Here is a 24,341-nt window from a genome sequence, read left to right on the forward strand (position 1 = left end):
TAGCATGTAAACATTCTAAAGTAAAAATTGAAAAGATATCTAAGTGACAAAAAGGACAAAGGCTAGAGAAATCAGTAGCAGCACAATCCTACAAGCGTTTTCTTGAAAATAAGTCCCACTGTGTTTAGTGAAGCTTATACCCAATTAAGTGTGGATAACAGTTTTGCTGTTCCGTCTACTGTCTAAAAATAATCTTTGCCAGAAGCTTTGGATGCATGAGAGGGAGCCTAACTGGCCAATCAATCTTCAGCCAGTCAGAGTCCTGTAAAAAATCCCCAGTATGGTGAGAGGGCTTATATAATCTCTACTGACATCACAAACACTCCCAACAAAGCTTCTATGAGTTGAGAAAGCATACCACTCACTAATGAAAAGGACTAGCATAGGATACTGGTAGCAGGTCAAGAGCAAAAACACAGAATAAAAACAGCAAGAATGGAGGATGGAAAGAGGATTCCACAAGACAACAGTTCAGCTATTAGCCCCAACACATCTCCGCTGTTCATGCCTCTCAGTCCCACAAGGGAGACTAAAAGGTAAATGATAAGAGAATAGATGACCAACCATAGAATTGGACGCAACAATGATTGGGGAGAAATGGGGAAGGCAATCTTCAGGTACTTCAGTACAGATACCTAACAATGACAGCAAAAAACTATGCAGGTCCCAGAGGAAGAAGTGTATTTGCCCAGTAACAATGGCAGGATAGTCAATGTTGAGTAACTGATGACATTTCAGCATCTCTGTCTCTTCGATGATTCCCCAAACTACCGTCTCAAGAGATGAGAGTCTGATGGGGAGAAGGGCAGTGTTTGGTAAGAAATTGATTAAAACTAAGAAGTGCTGGTATCAACCAGGAATAGCCTATGTGGTGCCTCCAGATATTGTGAACTACAACTCCCATCAACCCCAGTCAGCATCACCAACAGTCAGGGACCATGGGAACTGTAGTCCACAGCATCTGGAGGGCACCACATTAGATATCGCTTTATAGAGCCACAGAATCATAGAGTTGGAAGGGACTCAGAGGGTCCAACACCCTGCAAGAATCAAATGAAAAAGCAAGCAAGTGAAGGGGATGGGTATTTGGAGAATGAAAAGTGACATTTTGAGAAGTAATCCGTCTACTTCTTTGTTCATTCATTTCTGTTCTCTGGTGAAAATCCTTCAATGCAAAATTCCAAGATTATGCTCTCAAATGGAGGGAAATATTTTTTGATGTCAGGTTCACCCAGAGAGTTCCTTGACAGCCAGCCCGCAAATACATGACTGAAAGAGTAATATTTTGCACGTTCAGTGAGAAGTAAGCTCCACTGTGTTCAGTGGGGCTTACTGCTCGGTTAAGTGTGTTTAGGACTACAACCTGGGTATTCATTTATTTACGGTATATCTGTATACTGCTTTTCACCTGAAGATCACAGGCTGGTTCACAAAATGAAGACACAAAACACATAATCAAACCAAAACAAACAAAGGTACCGTATTTTTCGCTGTATAGGACACACTTTTTCCCCTTCAAAAATGAAGGGGAAATGTGTGTGCGTCCTATGGAGCGAAGACGCCATAGCCCCGCGACCCTCTCCCGGCTGGAGAGGTAACGCGCAGCTATGGAGGCTCCTGCCATAGCCACACGTCACCTCTCCAGCCGGGAGAGCGCGCACGGGGCTAAAGCAGCCACCCGCGACCCTCTCCCAGCTGGAGAGGTGACGCGCAGCTATGGCAGGAGCCTCTATAGCCGCGCACCACCTCTCCAGCCGGGAGAGCGCACGTGGGGCTAAAGAAGCCCGGCTTACTCTCTCCCGGCTGGAGAGGTGACGCGCAGCTATGGCAGGAGCCTCTATAGCCGTGCATCACCTCTCCAGCCGGGAGAGCGCGTGCGGGGCTAAAGAAGCCATAGCCCCGCAACCCTCTCCCAGCTGGAGAAGTGACGCGTGACTATGGCAGCAGCCTCTCCGCTGCGCCTTTCCGCTGCTCCCTGACCTGCTCTTTGGGGCTGGTGGTGGGCTTCCCCCCGCCAGCCCCAAAGAGCAGGTCGAAAGGAACCTTCCAAGGTAGCCGCCTGAACGCACCTTAAACGGCACCTTGTTTTAGAGCGGGAAAACAAGAGGGGGAAAATTCTCCCACTCTCTGCGCAGCGCCTCCTGCCGCTTCGCTGAAGGGGCGCTGGGCAGAGAGTGGAAGAATTTTTTTTCCTTGTTCTCTCCCCTCTAAAACAAGGTGTGTCCTATTGTCCGGTGCGTCCTATGGTGCGAAAAATATGGTACCTGTTTGATCTCAAGAAAGTCCCACAGCAGCTACCTGACTGCTTTCCAAAACTCCAGCTGCTAGTCCCAGGCAGAAGGAAATTATCACCGAGCAACAGCTGAATACAGGAAAGTTTCAGATCTGGTTACCAGAAGCCTGCTACCTGCAACTACACTCTTCCAACTGAAGAAATGTTCTCTTTTTCTACTGCAAGGCTAAAGTGGTCAGAACACCTGTCTCTCCTCCACATTTTGAAGCAGCACATGGGCTATTCACAGGCATGTAAGAAGGGTGAGCCTTGCAGTAAATAAGGAAAATCTCCCTGAAGCAAATAGGATACCTGTGCGATGTATGGTTGAGATTCTTTCTTAGCCACCCTATCAGGTGGGCAGTCCTCACCCACCAGATTTGGAAGCAAGGGACAAGACAGAAAAGGGAAAAGAGATGAATGTGTTGGTTCACCCCTTCAGTGTCAACACAATGATTGCTTCAGCCTAGCCATCAAGAGCAGTGTCCCCAGAGAACATGGAGACACCAGTTTAATATCAAAATTTGACCAATGTACTTATTGATGCTGTTTATTTGCCTTTGGAATGCTTCATTTTCAAGCAAATACTACACTTCCCTAACACGCATTCAAAACAGTTCACAACAGCCGAGGAAGTGCCTACATTAACGTAAAGCCAATATAAACTGTAACAAAGCAGAAATTATTGCTAGCCAGTGTATTCACACAGTGAATGATTCTTAGTACCAGGTATTGGGGAAGATTAACTGAAAAGAGAAGAGGGGCAGCTACTATAAGCTATTATATCTTGAAGAATGGTGATGGTGAAGTGATAAAAAGAAAGAGGTAACAAGTGGTGGTGGGAAGGAATGTGTTGGATACCAAAGTTGCCAAATATCTCTGGATCAGGATAATGCTTTGTGTGCATGTGATGAAGGGGATTCTGGCCCGTGAAAGCATGTGCCATAATAACGTCTTATGGTCTTTAAGGAGTTTGGGGGTGGTTGTTTTGCTACAGAGAGATTAAGCATGTAAATAATAATAATTTGTATACTGTCCTTCATCCAAAGACCCCATGGTGGATCACAATAGAAAAATGCTAAATTATTGCAATTCAGGACAGTTTTGTGAATGGATCCTAAACAAGAACCTTCCTTCCTTCTCCCACCTACCAGGAGTAGATCTCGCCCCGCCCCAACTCAGTAGCTGCCCGCCACATCCCACATACATGGGTCAAGGGTAGAATTGGAAGGGCTTCCGACGGTCATCTAGCCCAACCCCTTGCAATACAGGACCCTTTCACCCAACGTGGGGCTCGAACTCACGACCCTGAATGATGAGTCCCACGCTCTACCCCCTGAGCTATCCCAATCTGGGGTCTGAGCGGGAGGCGTTACCTGATGGTTGATCCCCCAGCCCAGCACGCCCAGCAGAGGGTCGGCGGACCGCAGCACCTTCACACGCTGCGGCACGAAGTGCTTCTTCTTGGTCTTGGTGCGGGTCCCCGGCCCCACCGAGGCTGCCATCCCCGGGCGCTGCCGCTGCCAGCCTCGCCCGCTCAGCCGCCCTGCCCGCCGCTCGCTCGCTCAGCCTCGCCGCCGGCAACGGAAGCGGCGATCAGCTGATGCCGCCGTCACGTGACCCAAGGGAGGGAGGGAAGGAAGTCGGCCGGGGCAGAGAGGGAAAGCGCGAAGTGACGCACAGAGGGAGGATGACCTGCACTTCCGGTAACAGATGAATCATAGGTAGAGTGATCGAGTTCATTCTAGATGCAAGAATCTCAACTAGACCCAACAGGGCAGATGGCCAGCCAGCCTCTGCTAAAAAGCCTCCAAGGGAGGAGAGCCCACCGCCTTCCGAGGAATCTGATCTGCTGCCGAACAGCTCCTAGTGACAAAAAGTTTCTCCTGATATTTAGTCGGAATTTCCTTTCTTGTAACTTGAAGCCGTGGGTTCGAGTCCTGCCCTTCGGAGCAGGAGAAAACAAGCAGGCTCCATCCTCCACGGGGCAGCCCTTTAGACATGGGAAGATGGCTATCCTATAGCTCAGGGGTCAGCAAACTTTTTCAGCAGGGGGCCGCTCCACTTTTCCTCAGACCTAGTGGGGGGCCAGACTATATTTTTTGGGGGGTGGGCAATGAACAAATTCCTATGCCCCACAAATGACCCAGAGATGCATTTTAAATAAAAGGACATATTCTACTCATGTAAAAACACGCTGATTGCCAGGCCGTCTGTGGGGCGGATTGAGAAGGCGATTGGGCCGGATCCAGCCCCCAAGCCTTAGTTTGCCTACCCGTGATCTATCTCCTCAAGGGCCCATGAGCTGTGCCTTGCTTCCCAGCGCCCACCCACCCACTCTTCGCACCCTTTCCTGAGGGGGAGCCCAGCGTGGAGTCAGGGCAGGCAGGCGGTTGGCTCCGCCGAGGGAGACGGCTGCGCGCTCCGCTCTGTAAGCGCTGGGCAGGAGCCTACTTCCGAGTCCACGCATTACAGTCCTGCCCTCCCTGTCTCAGATTAGCTGGTTTAATGTAGGTTTTGGATGGTTGGTATTGCTTCGTTACGTTTTCCTCACAACGACCCTGTGAGGTAGGCCAGGGGGCAGGTCCCTCCGCTCTCTATTTTCTAAGCCAGCATTGCTTCCAGGAAGGTGCTGTTGGGGAAGGAAAGGAACTAACAAGATTTAAGACAACTTCCAGAGTGACAGAACAAAAAACCCTCCCCAGCCAAAATGTATTGGGTCGGCCCTGTTCCAAAGTGTTACTAATTGTGATTGTGAAGGCAAAGTATTGCAACCACGGCTCGTAGCCATTGTTTGTCTTCTCCTTCATTGTCTGATCCTCCTTTAAAGCCATCCAAGTTGTTAGCATACTGTGGTGTCCAGACCAGACTAGGACCCAGGTGTCCAGGGTTCAAGTCCCCTCTTGGCTATCAAGCTCCCTGGGTGACCTTGGACCAGGTTTTGGGCTCTCAGCCTAGCCTACCTCACAGGGTTACTGTGAGGATAATTTGGAGAGAGGAATTGCATCTTGTGCACCACTTTGAGTTCCTTGGAGAAGATGTAGAGTTTTCATGTAATAATACAATAAAGCACCAAGAAAGGCCTCTAGGTGCACAAACATATTTTAAAAAGATGCCTAGAGGTGGCAAATGTGGGTGAGCACCTAGGCTATGGGTAGGCAAACTAAGGCCCAGGGGCCGGATCCGGCCCAATCGCCTTCTCAATCCGGCCCGTGGACAGTCCGGGAATCAGCGTGTTTTTACATGAGTAGAATGTGTCCTTTTATTTAAAATGCATCTCTGGGTTATTTGTGGGGCCTGCCTGGTGTTTTTACGTGAGTAGAATATGTGCTTTTATTTAAAATGCATCTCTGGGTTATTTGTGGGGCATAGGAATTCGTTCATCCCCCCCCCCCCCAAAATAGTCCGGCCCCTCACAAGGTCTGAGGGACAGTGGACCAGCCCCCTCCTGAAAAAGTTTGCTGACCCCTGACCTAGGCAGACAGAGAAGGTGGCTTCATAATACAATAAAGCGCCCCCCCATTTTTTAAAAGAAGATTCAGCCCACTGGAACCTATAATACACCGTGACCTAATGATGAACCACTAGCCATCCAACACCTGGGCAAACAGGTGAGTTTTAAGGAGGTGCCAGAAACTGGACCACAGCCATGGCCTGCCTTATTTTCTTGATCATCCAGAAGGATGCAAAGCTGGGAGAATTGGGGGAAACTCTTAAGGGGAGCCTAGATCCAGCTTCCTGAGCCGTCTGCTTGGGGGTAAATGCAGGGGTGGGCCACACGCTTGGCAGCTGCCTGAAGTTGCCCAGTGGTGCCACGGGCCTGGCAGTTAGAGCGTTCCTGGAGCCCGGAGCCCATTGGCTCCAGTCCTTGTCCAGTCTCTGACCTCACAACTAGGTGTGGAATCCTGCAGAATGCTTGGTTTCCTAGGAGGCCAGGTGAGTTGTTTAAAAGGATCCCTGGGTCAGTTGAAAGCCAATTGGATCAGTCAGCCGCCCGTAAAGCATCCATTCTTCTTCTTTTGCTGTCTTGAAAGCTGTTTGACTGACTTTCTGGGCCTTTTTGGTTCTGAAGATCCTTTGCATAATGTGCCGCGGGTGGCATAGAAGGTAAAGTCATGGAAAAGAGGGGAGGGATCCTGAAGATTTGTGCCCCCGCCACATGCCTAGTTTTTAAAGATGCTCCTTGGTTATTTGACCTTTCTAACCCCCATGCTGTGTGTTACATGAGCCAGAAATTTCCCCAAGGAGTTTTCAGATGAATTTTCTGAGTTTTCATTTTTGTCACCATCCAAATTGCAACAGAATTGCAACAGTTGGAGTCCAGTAGCAACATCTGGAGGGAACCAGGTTTGGGGAGGCTTGATGTAGAAGACATCAGGGTAATTTAGCATCGTAACACTGGGTGACTGGACAGAGGTTTATTTTGGCCCTGAACAAGGGCTGGAGACCTATAGCACAGACTTGAGACCCCTGCTTCTCCCTTCTTCCACAGAAGAGCCAGAGTCTCCGACCTGATAGCCAAGGCAGAGCCCCTCCCTCCCCTTGCAGCTGGAAGAAGAATTCTGCAATGGAAGCCTATGGAGAGAGACGGTTGGCCAAGAGATTGCTGCTTCTCTTCCGGCACGGGAGGCCCTCTGCCAAGAAGCCATCCATGGTGAGGAGGGTCTTTCTGTGGCTCTTTCCTCAGGTCTCCCACAGAAATATTGGGCAAGGGAGTCCAGAAGGAACTTCACTTTCTTAAAGCATAGGGTGGGAGAGAGTGCCTGGGAGATCTGCTGGGAAGTGGGTCCTTCTCCCTCCCAAGGGGAGCCTGGAACCTTTGAGTTCTCGAAAATGGCCAGGAGAGAATTTTTCTCCAAACAAGACCCAGAATGGCAGTGGTGACCTTGGAGCTCTCAAATTCCAGTGCCACCCTGTGCAACTCCTCCCCTCCCCCAGCCCACTGCCGCCTCTTGCGCTCTGTTCTACAGCATTGTTTCGGCACCCCCTGCAGTGCGGCGCCCAGCGCGGCCACACCGGTCACGCCGTCCTAAAACCACCAGAGCTTTGGGTGCTTCCTGGTGTCCAGGCTGGCAAATGGCCACAGCTCAGCGGTGGAGCCCTTGCCTTGCCTGCATGAGCCCCAAGTGCAGTAGCATCTCCAGGAAGGCCTGGGAAGGAGAGACCCCCTTCCTGAGGTGCTGGAGAGTCACCTGCTGGACAGTGTGGCGGTCACTTTGGGCCAAGGAGGACCCCACCAATGGCCACTCTTTTGGCTCTGCTCCCAGTTCAGGAGGAGAGCAGGATCCATCTCTCCTTGTCAGGCAGAGCCCACGTCTTTTTGGAAAGAACAACCCGCTTAAGCTCCCTCTTTTCCAGACCCTGCTGGGATTCGGCCTCTACCTAACCTTCTTCCCCTTCTGCCCTCTTTGCACAGAGCCGTTTATGACAGAGGCCCCCCATCTGCACTCACTGCATATTCATATTGCTCCCCTCAAGGCCCTTTCCACCTGGCCTGGGGGGTGAGGCCCACACTCACCAGCCCCACTGAAGAGGCTCCTCATGAGGCCAGAGGAACATTGCCCGGCTGTGAGGTGTGAAGGCTGCTCCCCTCAAGGCCCTTTCCACCTGGCCTAGGGGGCTGGGCCCACACTCACCAGTCCCACTGAAGAGGCTCCTCATGAGGCCGGAGGAACATCGCCCGGCTATTGTTTGTTTGATTGATTGATTGCTTGATTGCTTGATTGATTTAATATGCTGTAAACCACTTTGAGTTTTTCATTAAAAATATAAAGCGGTATAGAAATTTAAAAATAAAGAAATTCTGGTAGTCCTGTTTTACCAGTGGATGTATCAGGATAAACTCCAATCACGGGAGGAGCTGTCCCCAATCTACGAGAACTCCTTAAGATCCATAGTAAGTCTGCTTCCCCTCCAGACCAGTCCCCATTCTGTGGCCGGCCCAGGCCTCCCTGGCCCAGGACTCCGCTTCTTCTTGATTATCCAGGGAGAAGGGACAAAAATAGAAGCACAGCATCCAAAGATCTCTGCAGCAGGATCAGGCCCAAGGGGCCCAGCTAGACCTGCAGCCTGTTTTCAGGGGGGCCCACAAGCAGCAGGGCAGGAGTGCAAGCCCAATGCCCCCCCCCCCAGGAATGGGGATTGTTCAGAGGCATCCACTGCCTTGGGCAGGGGAGGATGGAGGTGGCAGCCAGTTGCTGCCTCTAAGCCTAACCTACCTCACAGGGTTGTGAGAATTAAATGAGGAGGGAATCCGTGGACACCCTCTTAAACTCCTTGGAGGATAAGGTGGGGTGTAAATGACATAAATAAATGAGATTCCTGGTCTCTCCGGCACTGAGAAAGTAGTATTAAAAAAAGAGCAGGCCATCTCCATCCCCCTCCTGTCCCTGCTGGGGTTATTCTTTATTCCCCCACTCCCATTGCCTTGCTCAACCTCCCCTCCCATGTTTCTTCCCTCTCCTCCTAGGTTCTCTGTTGGGGAAAATGAAGGATCTGCAGGAGAAAGGGCCTCTCATTGTGGAGATCAGGGACCTGCTGCTTTCCCAGGTAAGGATCCCAGAACAGGGCGGAGAGGCTGGCGGCAACTGGGAAGGGGCTGCTTGTGGGTCTCCAGTGGACTTGGGCCCTTGATTTCCTGATTCTCACCAGGCGTGTTTCCTCTCCCCTGCCCCCCTCCTTCCTTCCTTCCCCCCAGTTTGGTGTGGCTGCAAGTGAGGAGCTCCGGCAGGCCATCCTGAAGTGCAGCTTGCAGCAGGCCAGGGCCCTGGAGATCCTTAAAATGAAGTGGCAGAGAGATGCTCGGTTCTGGCGTGTCATCCAGGTAAGCTGTGTGAGAAGAGGAGGCTGAGCTCACGGTAGGGGCCTTCTCAGCTGCTAGCTGGGCACTGTCCCTGGGGGGCTCTTTTCCCATGCGAGGGGAGGGGCAGGAGGCCTGTCCTCTTCTGCCTGCTGCCCACTCCCTGGGCAAATGCAAACGTGCAGGAGAACCAGCCAGATGGTGTAGGTTAGGGGGTAACCCCAATCTCCAGGTGGTATGAGATTGCAGGGGTTCTGGGGGCTTTCCCTGGATTTGGTGTCCTTGGAATGAGGGGCAGCCTTCTGTTCTGACAGCAGCAACCCAGCTGCCCCAACAGATAATTCCCTAAGCAGGCAGCAGCTGAGCAGCAAGGCTCACCCCACTGGTTTTGCTGCTTGTGACCCTGGAGGTGGCTGACTTTCTCTGGTGTCCAGAAACATGCTGTCTGTCTGCTTTCTTCTCTGCCTTTCCCTGGAAATTGAGAGCAGCCCTGAATGCCACGACCACCGGCTGACCGATTTCCTGGATTGTGAGATGCAGTGCCTGGCCAGTTACCCTCTGCTGCTGAATAAGATCATCCAGCACACCGATAATATATCTCTCTTTCTCCATATCTTTGTGTGGTGGGGAGGGTGTCCCAGGAAAGCTGCATCTCTCCATGATTTCATGTTGGTATGCTTTCTATCTTTGGGAGATTGTGAGCTGCATTGAGCCTGCCTTACTAGGGAAAGCCAGCACCCAAGAGGGTGATGGGGGGGGGGAGGAGGAGATGATGGTGTGTGTTTATACAACCCCGTCTACTTGCATTAGTGCCCCCTGAGGCTGTAGGGCATAGGTGTTGTTCAGCAACCCACTTTTTCCTACCAGCAAACAAGGATCCATTTGCCTTGTGCATCTGGGCTGCTGCTGCTCATCTGCCTTCCAGACCTGTTTGCTTTTAAATGCAGCCTTGTTCCAGTTTGTGCTGGGAGTTGCTTTAAATAAAACCAACTTTGCAGGCAACCTCTGTGCCCCACTCTCTTCTCTCTGCACCTTCCTCGCACAGAGTCAACCTATGAGCACCAGTATCTCTGCCTGGCCCGCGATGAGGTCAAGGAGATCCTGGAAGACATCCAGGAGGAGCTGCGGCAGGCAGAGAATCACTGGCAGCTGCAAGTCTACCAACAGCGCCTGGACGACCGATCTCTGCACAAGAGCAGCCAGCCACTGGCCAGGTAGTTCCAGGTAGGGCCTCCCCTTCGCCCTCCCCTCCAATCCCTGGCCTTGTCCTGCTCTTTCCCTCTGTGAATTGCTGCCTTTTTTCTGCCCCTGCTGTGCAAAACCTTGACCTTATGGAGCACCTGCTAATCCAGGAGGGGCGTCTGCAGCTGCACATCAGCAAAAAGAAGACTGTGGGTAAGTGGAAGAAAAAACCTCTCCTGGCAAGACACACCCATGTGTCCACTTTTGGAATCACAATTCTTTTTTTGCAAATATGGGACATTCTGTAAATGTCCATTATCAACAATGTAAATGACTTTAGCCATTTTATTTTATTTCCTTACATTTATATCCCACCTTTCTCCCATCATTTAACCGAAGGTGGCATGCATGCAGTTCCCAGGTCACCTCATCTAAGCCTTGACTGGACCCAGACCTGCTTAGCTTCAACATACAAAGTGGTCTCATGTGCTCTCAGATCATACCCTGGGACTGTATCATTTGTAACTTAAATGTGCAAATTGCCCACTCCCAACTACTATTTTCTAGAACAGTATTGCTAATGCAGATTTGTTTCAATCTGCATCTGGGAATTCAGCACTACCTTTCTTTTTTCTTAAAAATAATTTTTATTAATCATTTTCTTTGGTTACGTACATGCGTTGTCTCTTTTTCAGGTCATAGAGTCTTTTTTTAAAATAGATCAGTTACATTCGAAGTGTGTGAGGGGGTGGATTTTTGGATCAGGTTTGCCATATTAATTCATATGCTGTCAGCGGATTCTTGTTGTTGTCTTGTTGGGCTGTATATATGATGAAGAGGAACCATACTGGGGTGAAGGCATGCTCTTTTAATGGTCCCCGTGTCAGTTTCAGCCTGCTGGTTAACCTTTCTAGTAAGGGTGTTTCCCATATGATTTATATTGGAATACCTCATTTTGAGCAAGGTGGAAAATGTCCAATAGGGCAGTTCTGGGGTGACTTCTAATACCTGTTTAGTTATTTTGCACATTTATTGTAGGACTGCTGCCCCAAAGGGTCGGATTATGGGGCATTCCCACCATATGTGAAGGTATGGGCCTGTAGAGGTGCAGTCTCTCCAGCATTCTGGGGAGGTTCCTGGGTGTATCAGCACCAGTTTCTGTGGCGTTAGGTACCATTTGTAAGCAAGTTTCAATGTGATATCCTTTATTTTGGCTGAGATGGCTTTAAAGGTAGGTGTAGACCACATTCTAGTCCATTGGATAGGGTTCATTTCATAGCCTATGTCATGCTCTCATTGTTTTTTGATTGCATTGAGGGGGTTTGTGGGATTCCGAAGCAGTATTTTGTATATTATGGATACCAACCCCCTGCTGTATTCCTCTGCTGCCAGGAGAAAGTTTTCGAAGCTGGTCGAGGGCCTAGTGACTGCTGATTTTACTGTGGGCTTGTTTAAGAAAGTGTGCAAGTTGGTGGTGTGTTAGCAAAGGTATTTGAGTGTCCTCTATTTTGTCTTGTATGGTGTTGATATGGGTATGTTATTTTTGTAGGTGTTTTAGGTAGTATAGGCCTTTGGCTTGCCAAGTCTTTATTTGGAGGTTTTGTGCTGCATGATGGAATAGTGGGTGATGAGCCAGGGGGATTAGTGGGGATGGGATTGGGGACACTTTACCTACTTTTTCATGTGAACCTGCTTAGTGTTGTGGGGATTTTCTTTAGTTTGTTTTGGAGAAATGTGGTGGGGGTGTTTTCGATTGTGCCTGTCTCCAAGTGAACCCATTGTTTCGTTTTATCTTCTAGGACAGGCATAGGCAAACTCAGCCCTCCAGATGTTTTGGGACTACAATTCCCATCATCCCTGACCACTGGTCCTGTTAACTAGGGATCATGGGAGTTGTAGTCCCAAAACATCTGGAGGGCCGATTTTGCCTATGCCTGTTCTAGGATGTATAGCATTGTGTGGAGCACTTAGCTGGCAATGTAATATAATTCTATGTTGGGAATTCCCCATCCTCCTTCTGAGGAGGGAAGGCAGCACCATCTTTCTTATGCTTTGAATATCTCAAAACTTGTTTATGCCCATCACGTATCATGAAGAATTCTGTGAAGCTCATATAGCAGCCTAAGTCTGACTAGCCAAAGATGGCATTTTACCTATCACATATCTTCAATCTTTGAAAAAGACTGCAGCCAGACTACCTACTGAGTTTATATTTTTTGTCTCGCACACCTTAGATACCTTTTTGTTCCTCTTGCAGTTCATCCTGTCCAGCTATACTCCTTCAACTTATGTACAAGAAGAGACAGAATGCAAAATTGTTATTTTTTAACATATTTGTTCATTTATTTTTTAAATAAACTTCTTAATATTCTGACATGCAACATTTGGTGTGATCTGAGCAGACAGGAATAAAGTTACAGGGTGTTAGCAGCTCCAGCAAGGCAGCCAAAACAAGGCTTTTGCCATTAAGCATTCTGACAGCAAACAGACCTGTAAGTCCCCCATAAGAGCTGCCATCTCCCCACTGCTCCCACAACCCTGTCTGCTCTGCGTGACTCAAAAGTGGTGACATTAATTGAAGATGTGCAGTGGACTCACTGTTCCCCTTAGGGACATAAATAGAAATAACAGACTAAAGGCCACTGACCCAGCTATCAAGAGACACAAAAAAGGAGCAACCAAAAATGTGTTGATAGCAGCCTCGTTTTTGTCCCACTTTGAAGAATCATTAGACCCTTAGCCTGCCTACTTGGATGTGCAGTGTTTCTGGTTGGTTGGGACATGTTACAGAACTGACAACCACATCCAGTCTGTCTGCTCTGGAAACTGTATTCTTCCCCCGCTCCCCCCCAAACAACTTTTGTCTCCCCCTTTATAGAATGGAATGGAGCCCCTGTGTTCCTCATGCCCAGTTGCAGGCTTAAGCAGGGGCTGCCCATCTCCTCCTCCACCGTACAGTCCCCATTATGTGCTCCCTCCTTTGTTCCCAATGGTAAAACATCAGCTGATCACCCTTCCCCATTAACAAGGGATCAGCTCATTCTCAAAGAATAGGCAGCATTTGTATTGTACCTACTGAAGGAGATGGCCAGCAGAGCTTTGAAACAAGTAAGCAGCTCTGTTTTGTAGAAAACCATTTCCTAGCCATCCCTAAAGTGCCACAACGACCATCAGCCTGTAGGCATATGCAGGGGAAACTGGAAATCAAATCCCTTGAAGGTTGAGGCTCAAGCACCATAGTGGGCTCCAAAACAGCTAAAGGTACTTGCCCAAGGTACTTTTATCCCCTTTGGGAAACATCCAGTAGGACTAACAGCTGGGTGCTGAAGCTCCAGGCCTTCTTTTGCAGAGTCAGCTAACACTACAAATGGTGATTTTAGCCCATCTAGCTAGTAACCTGGAGAGTATCAATTCTCCTAGGGCATGGCAAGGCCTAGTTGACACCAGGGTCCAGCATTGCCAGGCTAGGATCAGTAAGTTTTGAGGGGGATGCCTTATTGTCCCTCTCTTAGGCAGAAACTTGTTCCTACAGCAGGGTGCTTCTATGTCTGGGTTCTTCAGTGGCAGCCAGTCCCTTAAGGCAACTGAGGCAGGAAAGAAGAAGGGGCACCAGGCTCCTGGACTAAGGAGCAGGGGGCCCGATGAAAGAAGCAAATATATCATTGTCTAGTTAAGTGAGTAGAACAGAGAAACAGTGGGAGTGAAGCAGCAGCTGGATAAATATACAGGACATGGAGAGAGCAGGACACACAAACAGGGCCCATTTGCAGCAGAGGTCATGGAAAGCCAGGCTGCAGCATGCAGAGTTGAGGCTTCCGTCCCATTTAGAAACTAAAAGAGAAGAGAAAAAGAAGGGAGAGAGAAGAGTAAGTAGGGATGGCCTCAAGACACCAGGCTCCTGCACTCCAGCTGCATGTATAGGAAAAGAGGAAGGTGCCTTGCACCAAGGTAATGGTTCCACCTATTCTTTCTTATTTATTTATTATTGATTGATTGATTGATTGATTGATTGCTGCTGCTACTCCCACCACCACTAGAAGGTCCCTGGGTGAGTTACAGTAATAAAAAATACAGTATTAGCAAAAGTTCAAATCAAATTGCAATCACAACTAGACTGGGTCCACATATTGGTAACACATCACTCCAGATCTCCTAATGATGGCTCAGCAGCTTCACATAGATGTTAAAGCGTATGGGGAATAAGATGGAACTTTACTGGACACCAAAGGACAGCTCCCATGGCATACCTACTTTCTAGAAATGCCCCTGGAAGTAAGAGTGGAAGCACTGAAGTACAGCGTCTGCAACACCACCTCCCTCAGCCACTCCAGAAGGATACCATGGTCACCAGTATTAAAAGTGCTAAGAGATCACAGAGAATGAGTAGGACTGTACTCCCCACATCTCTCTCCTGACAAATGTCATCAACCAGGGTGACCAAAGCAGTTTCAGTGCCATAACCAGCCCTGAAGCCATACTGGGATGCAGACTCAATTTCTTCCAAGCAAGGCTGAAGCTGTGCTGCCACCATCCTTTCTAACACCTTGCTCAAAATGAGGTATTCACTGCTGGGTGATTTAACACTTATGGGTCCAGGGAGGTCTTCATAAGGAAGGAACGCACCACTACCTTCTTCAAGATGGCGCATTGACTACTCTGACTCGCAGTGGCTCTCCAGGATCTCAGGCAGAGAGCTTTTTAACAAGAAAATAAAGGAGAGGGCAAATATATCTCCCTCCCCAGTCTTTCAGGGAGTAGGGATGGAAATGCCTCCAAATATGGATGGGAATGTCCTTTGTCTACAACCCTGGAGAGCACCAGCCAGTTAGCATGGACAATGCTGAGCTAGATGGACCATTGGTCTGCCTTGGTCAAAGCAACTTCCTATATCCTTATATTCCTATGTACACATTCTCTGTAATGTTACCTTTGATGCAACATTTAAAGAGAAAATTTGAACACTTGCATTGTCGCTGATAGTCCTGCTGTGGCTTCCTGCTTGTGTGGGTGGGTGGGTGGGCTGTCAGATGGTGGGCAAGCTGTGGAATGTTAATAGTGGGATCTGTACCATCTCTAGGAGTCCTTTTTAAAGGATGCTTTAGGTATAGGATGTCCTACTTGTGCCAGGCTTCTTTTTAATGAAGCAGTCTTCTAGTTCTTAGGGACTATGTTGGGGGTTTGGGCTCTGAAGTTGTACACAATGAGAGAGTACTTGTGTTCCTATCTATGGTCCTGTGCAGCTTGGTAAATCTTGAGAGAAAGCAACAGCATAGGTGGAGAGAGTTGATAGAAAGGCTTGTTAGATTCCTGAGAAGACACAGTTTTAAAAGAGCCCCAGAAAAGAGGATGAGCTGCTGTGGAGAACAGGGGAGAGGCTGTACCTGATGGTGTGTTGAGGCCCGATAGGGAAGTTGGTGCTGCTGCTGCTATTAGCTGGCTGCAGTCTCCTGGTGAAGTGGGAAGAGCTTGGCTTGTTCATCAGCTTCAACCCCACAGGGCAGGTCACTTCTACAGGAAGGGAAATTTAATGCATGGCAGCTCAGACATCCCCTCTCCCACTTATTCAACTTTCCCCCCTACACCTGCACATAGAAAGTAATAGTCTTTTTTTTGGTATCCAGCCACCCTGAATGATCAATGGAACTATTTTATTCAATCTATAAGGAACCTCCCTCAGTAGAGTTCCACCCTGCAGTTTCTCACCTGTTATCATTGATGTCTGTGGCATTTCCTGGGCAATGGTCCAGGTGAATAACATAGAAGGATAAAAACGGCAGCATTAAAGTTAGAATCACAGAATTGTAGAGTTGGAAGGGACCCTGAGGTGTTCAAAGAGAAGTCAATCCCACTCCCAAGAGGATAAACTCTGTCCACAATATGCCCAATACTGCTGTACGAAAGTTTACTCTTAGTTTGGTGGGCTCTACAAAGATCCCAGGCAGCCATCAGAGGCAACTACAGGCAGTTCAAAGAAGTGAATGTATACATCTCCCCGAGGCACTCTCCTGCCTCATGTGCGTACATGCATCTCTCACTGCCCCAGCCCCTTACCGTTATCCACATTGAGCTTCTGATAGGAGGTCAGAGGGGCATTGGAGGAGCTGCTTCCACTGCTGGAAGAGGCATTGGTAAAGCTGGGTGGGTGAAAAGCAGAGAAAGTGATTTGTGAGGGCTGAATGGAAGTCTGGGACTCTTTCCACCTATGGTCTGGTGGGGTGGGGGGAAAGGGCTGATTGGAGCCCTCCAAAGCAAAGTGCTTCCTAATGGGCTTGGGGAGGAAAGGCATGGATTATGAGTGCTTGCAAGATCTGACTAGTGAATAGAAGGAGACCATATGCCCATTGGGGGAGTCACTGCTGGATTCCTGTAGATAGCATATAGTCTGGAAACGGGGTGGGTACACATCTCATAAAATCATCAGTGGGAGCAAGAAAGTCCATTTCACAATTTTCCTTCCTGACTGCAATAATTATTTCAATAGTTTCAATCTCAATGAACATTTATTAAGATTTATTTTTTTTTAAAGTAGGTTGAACTGTACCAGCTGAGGTTTTTTAATCATCTCTAGCAACAGCTCAGTCTAATAAAATTCTTTTATCCTTGGTATGCAGCTGCTTACTGGTGAGCCAGAGTTTCTGATCTGATGTGAGGTGGAAAACAGAATATGAACCAGGGGACAAAAAGCCTTGCCTCTTTGTTCAAAAAAGTTGGCCTGGGAATAGGACTAGGCAAACCTATCAAGTAGGCCTTGATTTAAGCTGGAGGGTGGGATTTTAGTGAGCCATAAGTAGTTTGCGCATTATTCTTCTGAACAGGTGAAGGATACTCACTAGCTGTCAGGCACAGTGCTGCCAGCATTCTGCAGGTAGACATTCTGATAGTTCTGGAAGAGGCTGTTGGTGTAGCTGATGCATTCAGGGTTGCGGACACCATAGGCGTTGGTGGGGGATGAAGCTGGGTAGTGCCCTGGCCGCACCGGCTTGGCTGCAAAGGGACACAGATAGCAGACATAGCACAACATTTTAATTCATTTATTCATTCTGAGCTTCTCCTCCCCCGCGTAGCTTAGCCAACGGCTCTTAGAACAGCCAGTGTGCAAGTTTCTTCCTTCCTTACCAGCTATCAATGTCTACAGCAGCATCAACATACATGGTATTTTATAGAGTTTCAAAGCTGGAACATCTGAAGAGGGGTGGGGAGGCCTCTAGCACTTTTACTCCTCCAGTGCCTCCTGCATCTGACACCAGAGCCACAATGAGAAACATCTGGAGCAACCCAATGAGGATGTGCTGCCCTGTGAAGTACGCAGCTTCTGATTACTTGGCAGCCATTAACAGACCAGAAGACTCAGCTGGAATGTCAATACCTATGTCACACTCTAGTAACTCTTGTCCATTTTATTGTATTTTAAATGTGTCGGAAGCTACCACGAGAACTTCAGGGTTCTAACCAACAAGTCATCCCATTTGTACAAGGACTTGCACTTGTGCAACAGAACTTACCCTCCGTCTCCTCCCACCTTAGCCTGCCCATAAAAAGCGGGTCTAGAATCAAAGACTAGGGTGATCTCCACTGTCTCCAGGAACTCATCTCATTGTGAGACTTTTGTGGGTGAGCTGAGTTTGTTTGGCCCTGGGTGAGAATCCAGAGGCTGAGATGGAAATGAACCGATATTGATTTTTATATATTATTAACTTTGTAATAATGTAACATTATATGTACCTGCCTATTTTTGTAAGATGTTTAAGTTGTCTGTTGTTGCTTCTTTTTTGTACACCACTTAGAAATATTTTAAATATATTAAGCAGAGTAGAAATCAAATAATCAATTCTTATCAGAGAGCCATCCTCACTGAACACAGTGAGATGCAACATCTGAATGCGCATACATAAGGTTACCACAGTACCAGCAATTTCCACATGCAACCCCCCCCCCCACTTGCTGCTTGCTTGCTTACCAATCTGCGCAGAGTGGTTGCGCTTCATGCTGTTCTTGTAGCGCACGGCCTCCTTGATGCGGTCCACCTCCTGCTGGTAGCGACGCTTGTCTTTCATAGCGCCCTCCTTAGCCTCCTTCAGTGCACCCTCCAGGGCCTTAACTCTCTCAGCCGTAGCCCGAAGACGTTTCTCCAGTTTAGGAAGCTCACAACGCAAATCTGCATTGTCGCGAACCAGCTGAGCCCCATGAGTTCACAGGGAGAGAAGAGAAACAGGGAGTATGGATAAAGAAGATGAGGCAGAGGGGCCTCTGAAGACCCAAGACACTGGCCCTTGCCCTCACTCCAATGCATTTCTACTCTGCTAGTCCTCCAGGCATTTGCCTCCCATTTCCAGAAAAACACTTGCGCCCTGTTTTGGACCCTGTCCCAGAAGCCTCACATGCCCACTTCTCACACCATATATGTTCTGCAAGAATGCTAAACACCCGCCTCATCTCTGGGAAGGCATCTGTGGCCTCTGAGCATCTGGGTGTCTGAACACCCAGCTAGTGAATCCACCACATCTGTGTGACCATACTGTGGAACTAGCCTTGGGCCTCCTAGTTTGAAGAGATGGCAGAGCTCTCAGACATTGAAATAGTTGCACAGAAGGGCATTTTTAGTAAATATAGTTTCTGCCACCATAGCAGGGCTATGATAATATGGGGGGGACATTCCTCCTGTTGCACATCTGTTAAAGCAGAGGTGGCTGACCAGTGTCACCCTCCAGATGTTGTTAGACTCCCAGCTCCCACCAGCCCCTCAACAACATGGCCAATGGTCAGAGATAATGGGAACTGGAGTTTGACAACATCTGGAGAGTGACTGGTTAGCCACCTCTGTATTAAAGGCAGCATTGGGGAATCTATAGCCTTCCATATATTGCTGGGCTCCAACTTCTATAATTCCTGACCACTGGTTGTTCTAGCTAGGGCAGGTGGGAGCTAGAGTTCAACAACACCTGGAGTGCCAAATGTACTCCATCTGTCATCAAAGATATATGAACCTGTATTGATTAGAACCTATATTCAGCCTGGATGCTGGTGACAAGCTCCCGTCCATTCAAAGTAGCATCCACCCCTGGCTCTCTCTAAGCTGGTGGATCCCAGTCTTTGCCCAAGTGTCTCAGATCCAAGCCGTGCACCATGCTGCATCACAGGAGAATACCATGAGGTGCAAATTGAGGGTCTGAAGGTGAGCGCCTCCTTTCTCCAGGCCCAGGCAATCCTTTAGCTCTCCCATCAAACACAAACTAATCTACAGGCAGGTGGGTGAGCAGCATGCAAGGAGGTCAAGAGCACGGCAGCAAGAGGTGAATAAGCGCCGGGGGGGGCGGGGGGCAGCCACCAGCATGATTATATAAAAAAAAATAGCAGGGGAGCCACTGGGTAGCACAGCCTCCAAGGGAGAGGGAGAAAATATCTGAGGTGATAACATTTGACTCCCACATCTGAGAGATTGATATTGGGGGTGGGGGGAGGGCTGGGGGCTTTTGAATCATGCCTTTCCAGAAAACCACAGGGCCTTGATCTGTGAGTTTCTCCAGAGTCCAAAACTAGCTATTTCCAATCTTTACAACACCCCCACCTATTCCTGAAGCAGAGGAGAGAGAGAGCCGCTGTTGAGAATTTAGAGAGGAGCAACTCAAATTTATTTCACTGTTTCTTTCCCTTGTAGCAGCTGCTGGTGGACAGGCAAAAACTGGTCAGTGTTGCCATGGCAGCAGAGCTGCCAGATGCCATAGAAGTCACACACATGAGATTGCCAAGAATGGGGCCATGGTGTCAGCCATGCAGGCCACAGTGGCTGGGGTTGTCATGGTAGCAGTGAGAGGCCTAGTACCAGATGATGCCACAGTTGTCAACGTGGATAGGCTTGCCATGGCAGTGAAATGGTGAGGAGGAAACAGACACCTGACTGCCCCCCCCCCATATGCATGTGCTCCCAATTTGGTCACCAAGTGCAAACATTTCCTGCCCAGCGCAGCAGGCAGATAAACATGGGCGAGAGGCCATACGGTACCTTGGAGACCCAGCGATCCAACTAGGGTGCAGCAGCGAGGGGAAAAGGGGGACACAGACAGTGACTGAGCACCCTGACAGAGTCCCCAGCCAAACCCTGCTCTGTATACTCAGAGAGGGACAAGTTAAACACCCCAGCAACAGAGTGTGCCTATGGCTGACTGTATGAAGACGGTACCCATTCCTAGAGCTGCAAGCAAGGGAACTCCTCTTTTGGGAGCTGAACTGTTGGGTAGGACACACCAGCCCAACATCTGCTAAGTACAGAGAATTCTATGGGGGAAAGAGATAACAGCAGGGATAATAGAAGGATGTGAAAGCTTAGACACACGAACAATCCAGAGAAAGTCTGGGCTGGGAAGCAAGGCAGGAAATGAATACAGCAAATGTCAGTTCAGCATCCATTCTGAGGTTCATTGTTTTCCTACTCCCACCCAACCTTGGACTGAACCAGTCCATTCCAGTGGTTAGCACACAAGTCTCCAAAGAACTGTAAAAGAGCCATTCACCTCTAAACACATGTCAAGCCCTCATGATCAATATCCACTTCCTCCTTGCCCCATCATTTGATTCAGGATCTGGAGCCTGCGTACTCCTCCCACCCAGCTACCAAAACCCCCTCCAGTTTGCACAGGAGGCTTGTTTGTAATAGAGAAAGAAAATAAGGTGGCCTGACTCACATTAGTCATCATTAATGGCTGATCACATGGCAGCCAGGGGACAAATTAGGAACCCTGGGGTGCTTCCAGACTGCCACTGCTTTCAGGTGGGATTCTATCACAAATGGGCAAATTCAGGTTGGGCAGTTACAGAGGATTTGGCACTCCTGTGCAACAAACTCACTTCCCCTAAAAACTGACTTTTTGCAATAAGGAAAGTGGTGGGAGAAAGCATTGGAAAGGGGTGGGGTAACTCTTGAAGCAGGATCACATCAATGAAGACAAATAAGAATGAATGCTCAATAAGCAGCCAGTTTTGACTTATCTCTGCAAACAAATCAGGTTGGCTGCTCATTAAACAGGATGTCTGAAAGTAATTCTTGTGTCCCCCTCTACAACCCCCCCCTCAAAAAAGCACAGGTGATTGTAGATGATAACATCATTTTGGGAGAGGAAGTGGATGGGAGGAGCATGTGGATTTGGCATAGAATCCCCTTTCACATCTGTAACATCAGCACTGGGTTGGTGCTGCCCCTAGGCAGCCCTGGCACCAGTCTGCCCTGGCATCAGTGCCCCTCAGACTGCAAGTTTCCACCAGTGAATTTTATTTCCCTTGCTGCTGGCAAGCTCTTTCAGGCCACATATGGAATTTGGACTCGCTCAACCGTGTAGGCCTGACCCCATGTTTATTACTCTGAAGCCTTGGAGAAGGAACAGAATAAAATGTAAGAAGCCATGAGAGGTGAAAAAGAACCAAAGATGCCTTCTTGACCGCACACATGCATGCAACCAGGTTACATGTTCTAAGCCTATTACCCTCATGCCCACTGGTATCTAAAAAGCTGCCTGGAGATACTGGGAATCGAAGAACATGGGTCTTTCTGCAGGCAAAGTGTATATTCTACCTTTCCCCTACTAAGCTGCTCAAGTGCTGTCTCTGTGGCTGCAGGACTACTACGCCAGAGGTTTCCCACCTTTTAGGCCAGTGAGCATATTTGGATTTTTTCATGTGTGACGTTGGCAGCACTCTCTGATCACTTCCCCGCACTGTACACATACAGTCAAGAGAGAGAGCAAGCACATGCACACATACATTTCTAAGTAGAGTTGCCACCTTTGGATGGGCAAAATAAGGGACAGGTAGGAGGAATCTGGAAAGAGAGAGAGAGTTGGCCGGGGGGGGGGGGGGCAGGTGGACAGCCTCCTGTTTCCTTTGAGGGTTTCTCCACTGGCTACCTCAACAAGTTTAGATTAGAGAGAAAGCTCTCTATGGGTTGTTGTTTTTTTTAAAAAAAATTATTAAAGATTTATTAGTTTACAAAAATATGTGCATTGTCTATTTTTTCAAGCTGTGTTTCCTACAGATCAGTTTCAATTTTTTTTTGTAAGATATTCTTACCAACAGTAAGATATTCTGTAAGCAAGATATTCTTACCAACAATATAAGGTTGGTAAGAAGGGAGGGGGAAAGGGAGGAGGGTGGGGTGGGGTGGGGTGGTAATGCTTCTATTCTTCTACTTAGTGTATGTGTCGGGTTTTGTGTCAGCGTCACTTGTGTGGATTCTCTTACTATTAACCTGTTGTATTTCCTTGGTGGTGAGAGAAGTTGGGACTGGCCTAGGATTTGGTTGGTTGTCTTTGGTTGGCTGTAGTGAGATTTGTTTATATGTGTGTGAGGGGATGGATTTTTGGATCAGGTTGGCCATATTGAGTCATATGCTGCCAGCGTATTCTTATTGTTGTCTTGTTGGGCTGAAGGGGAACCATACTGGGGTGAAGGCATCTTCTTCTATTTGTCCGTATTTGTGTCAGTTTCAGTTTATCAGCTTTTCTAGTAAGGGTATTTCCCATACTATTTGATACCATTGGTCCATGTACACTCCTGACAGGTCTCTCCAGTGCCCGGCTATGGTGCTTCTGGCTGCTGAGAGTAGGTGGGTTATAAGCTCTTTATAATGTGAGTGGGCATTATTATATTGGAAAATGTTCAATGGGGCGACTTCTAATACCTGTTTAGTTATTTTGCACATTTATTGTAGGACTGCTGCCCCAAAGGGTTGGATTATGGGGCATTCCCACCACATGTGAAGGTATGGGCCTATGGAGGCGCAGCCTCTCGAGCATTTTGGTGAGGCTCCTGGGCATATCAGCACTGGTTTCTGTGGTGTTAGGTACCATCTGTGAGTTTCTGGGTGAGTTCTTTTCTTTTAGCTGAGATGAGCTCTCTATGTTTGAAGCAAAAGAAAACCAGTGTGAGTGAGAGAGAAATGGGGAGAGGGGTAGCTGCCTGCTTTCTTTTAGAAGAGCTCATTTCCTGGGCAAGCCGCTTAGTGAGAAGGCAGAGCAAAGACTTGGCTTTGAATGAGTTGTTGCCATTGCCATTCTTTGGCTGAAGCTGCTGCTCCAGGAAACAGTTCCCTCTTTCTCTTCGAACCACTGGCTAGCCTGGAGTGTCAATCAGCCAGAGGGTGGGTTTTACTTCCGAGATGTCTAGCAATCTTGCAGCATGGCAGTAGGGCAGGAGGTGGCACATTCCCGCTTCACCTCAGGTTGCAAAATAGGACAGGTCACCCCTGCCCACATCAGCACCCCATACACACAGTCAGAAGAAAGATACATAAACAACACAGAACCTTCCCACTTAGCCCCAAACGCCACTCTCAGCCCAAACACCACCACTGCAGGAGGGTTGCTTGGCAAGCATTTCTCGGCAGTGGCACAGTAAGATGGGCAGAATGTTGCAGGTGGGCAAAACAAAAGTGCAGATAGCTCAGCACAAACTGGAAGTCTGTGCCTATTTAGGAGCTGCCCAGGATCTAAATCTGGCACCATACCAGAGCCACGTTGGCAGGAGTGGCTCTGGTATGGTGGAAGGGGGAGAAGATCTAAGTCAGGGATGGGGAATCTGTGACCCTCCAAACGTTGATGGGCTATAACTCCCATTATCCCTTACCATAAGTCATGCTGGCTGGACCTGATGGAAGTTGGAAGTCCAACAACATCTGGAGAGTCACAAGTCCCCTGGTCCCTGATCTAAGCAAACACCATACTAAATGGTGTAAGCAAGGTTTGATTGGGGAAGGAGATAGCCACAGAGACAATATATCTAGCAAGGATGAGTGTATAAGCCACCCATGCAGTGCTTTCTGCCAAGCTGGTTTTGCGAGTGGAGGGGGGGGGACTGGGAGAAAATCCAGGTAGCGTTTCCAGCAAAGTAGAGGGTGTCATGAAGAAACATTCACAGCTGCCACAATACACAGAGACAATGCGAAGTGGGGAAGGAGGGGGGGAGGCTTCCCACCCAGAGGGCTGAGTATAAATAAATAAATAAACAAACAGGGCTGAACTCACCAGCTGTCTTACCTTGCCCAGGTGGTTCTCCACCCCCATCCACCCACCCCACTTATGATGGGTCTCCAGCTCCCATCCA

General features: G+C 48.6%; 3 protein-coding genes across 12 annotated transcripts in view; 1 reads left to right on the top strand and 2 right to left on the bottom strand.

Moving 5' to 3' along the window:
- The window catches only part of PIP4K2C (phosphatidylinositol-5-phosphate 4-kinase type 2 gamma), a 41,623-nt gene extending 37,706 nt beyond the window's left edge, over window positions 1-3,917 (bottom strand). Inside the window, exon 1 of one of the 2 annotated variants that reach the window (XM_083599664.1) lies at window positions 3,649-3,917. In XM_083599664.1, the coding sequence (XP_083455790.1) occupies window positions 3,649-3,777 (129 nt within the window). In that variant the 5' untranslated portion in view covers window positions 3,778-3,917. The remainder of the gene's footprint in view (window positions 1-3,648) is intronic. The other variant, XM_083599665.1, reaches the window with a different exon arrangement.
- On the top strand, window positions 44-24,335 carry LOC310756082 (uncharacterized protein). Of its 5 annotated transcripts, none has more exons than XM_083599697.1 (6): window positions 44-536; window positions 6,765-6,926; window positions 8,742-8,821; window positions 8,970-9,095; window positions 9,560-10,466; window positions 12,511-12,634. In XM_083599697.1, the coding sequence occupies exons 1-4, from the start codon at window positions 436-438 to the stop codon at window positions 8,987-8,989; spliced, it is 363 nt and encodes a 120-aa protein (XP_083455823.1). In that variant the 5' UTR covers window positions 44-435; the 3' UTR covers window positions 8,990-9,095; window positions 9,560-10,466; window positions 12,511-12,634. The 5 variants fall into 5 exon arrangements, 1 of the variants encoding a protein (XP_083455823.1); XR_014544687.1 differs by lacking the exons at window positions 44-536; window positions 12,511-12,634 and adding exons at window positions 4,598-5,883; window positions 22,691-24,335 and having other exon boundaries at window positions 9,560-11,111; XR_014544688.1 differs by lacking the exon at window positions 44-536 and adding an exon at window positions 4,598-5,883.
- Window positions 12,569-24,341, bottom strand: part of KIF5A (kinesin family member 5A) — a 57,847-nt gene continuing 46,074 nt past the window's right edge. For 2 of the 5 annotated variants that reach the window (XR_014544684.1, XR_014544685.1), the window contains exons 24-30: window positions 18,211-18,427; window positions 17,084-17,237; window positions 16,305-16,387; window positions 15,957-15,984; window positions 15,635-15,761; window positions 13,698-14,084; window positions 12,569-13,403 (exon numbers count right to left, since the gene is read on the bottom strand). Coding sequence is in view for 3 of the 5 variants with exons in the window: in XM_083599617.1 (XP_083455743.1) it covers window positions 15,683-15,761; window positions 15,957-15,984; window positions 16,305-16,387; window positions 17,084-17,237; window positions 18,211-18,427; window positions 20,254-20,274 (582 nt within the window). In the remaining 2 variants the exon portion in view is untranslated. Of the gene's footprint in view, window positions 14,085-15,634; window positions 15,762-15,956; window positions 15,985-16,304; window positions 16,388-17,083; window positions 17,238-18,210; window positions 18,428-20,253; window positions 20,275-24,341 lie in introns of all 5 variants that reach the window. The other 3 variants (XM_083599617.1, XM_083599618.1, XM_083599619.1) reach the window with 2 other exon arrangements.

The sequence above is a fragment of the Podarcis filfolensis genome (genome assembly GCF_964270895.1).
Source record: "Podarcis filfolensis genome assembly, chromosome: 2".
Taxonomy (NCBI): domain Eukaryota; kingdom Metazoa; phylum Chordata; class Lepidosauria; order Squamata; family Lacertidae; genus Podarcis; species Podarcis filfolensis.

Coding starts and splice junctions, on each gene's coding strand:
- LOC310756082 (XM_083599697.1), top strand. CDS start 436: ATGGAGGATGGAAAGAGGATTCCACAAGACAACAGTTCAGCTATTAGC. Junction 537..6,764: donor CCCACAAGGGAGACTAAAAG/GTAAATGATAAG, acceptor CTTCTTCCACAG/AAGAGCCAGAGTCTCCGACC. Junction 8,822..8,969: donor GGGACCTGCTGCTTTCCCAG/GTAAGGATCCCA, acceptor CCTTCCCCCCAG/TTTGGTGTGGCTGCAAGTGA.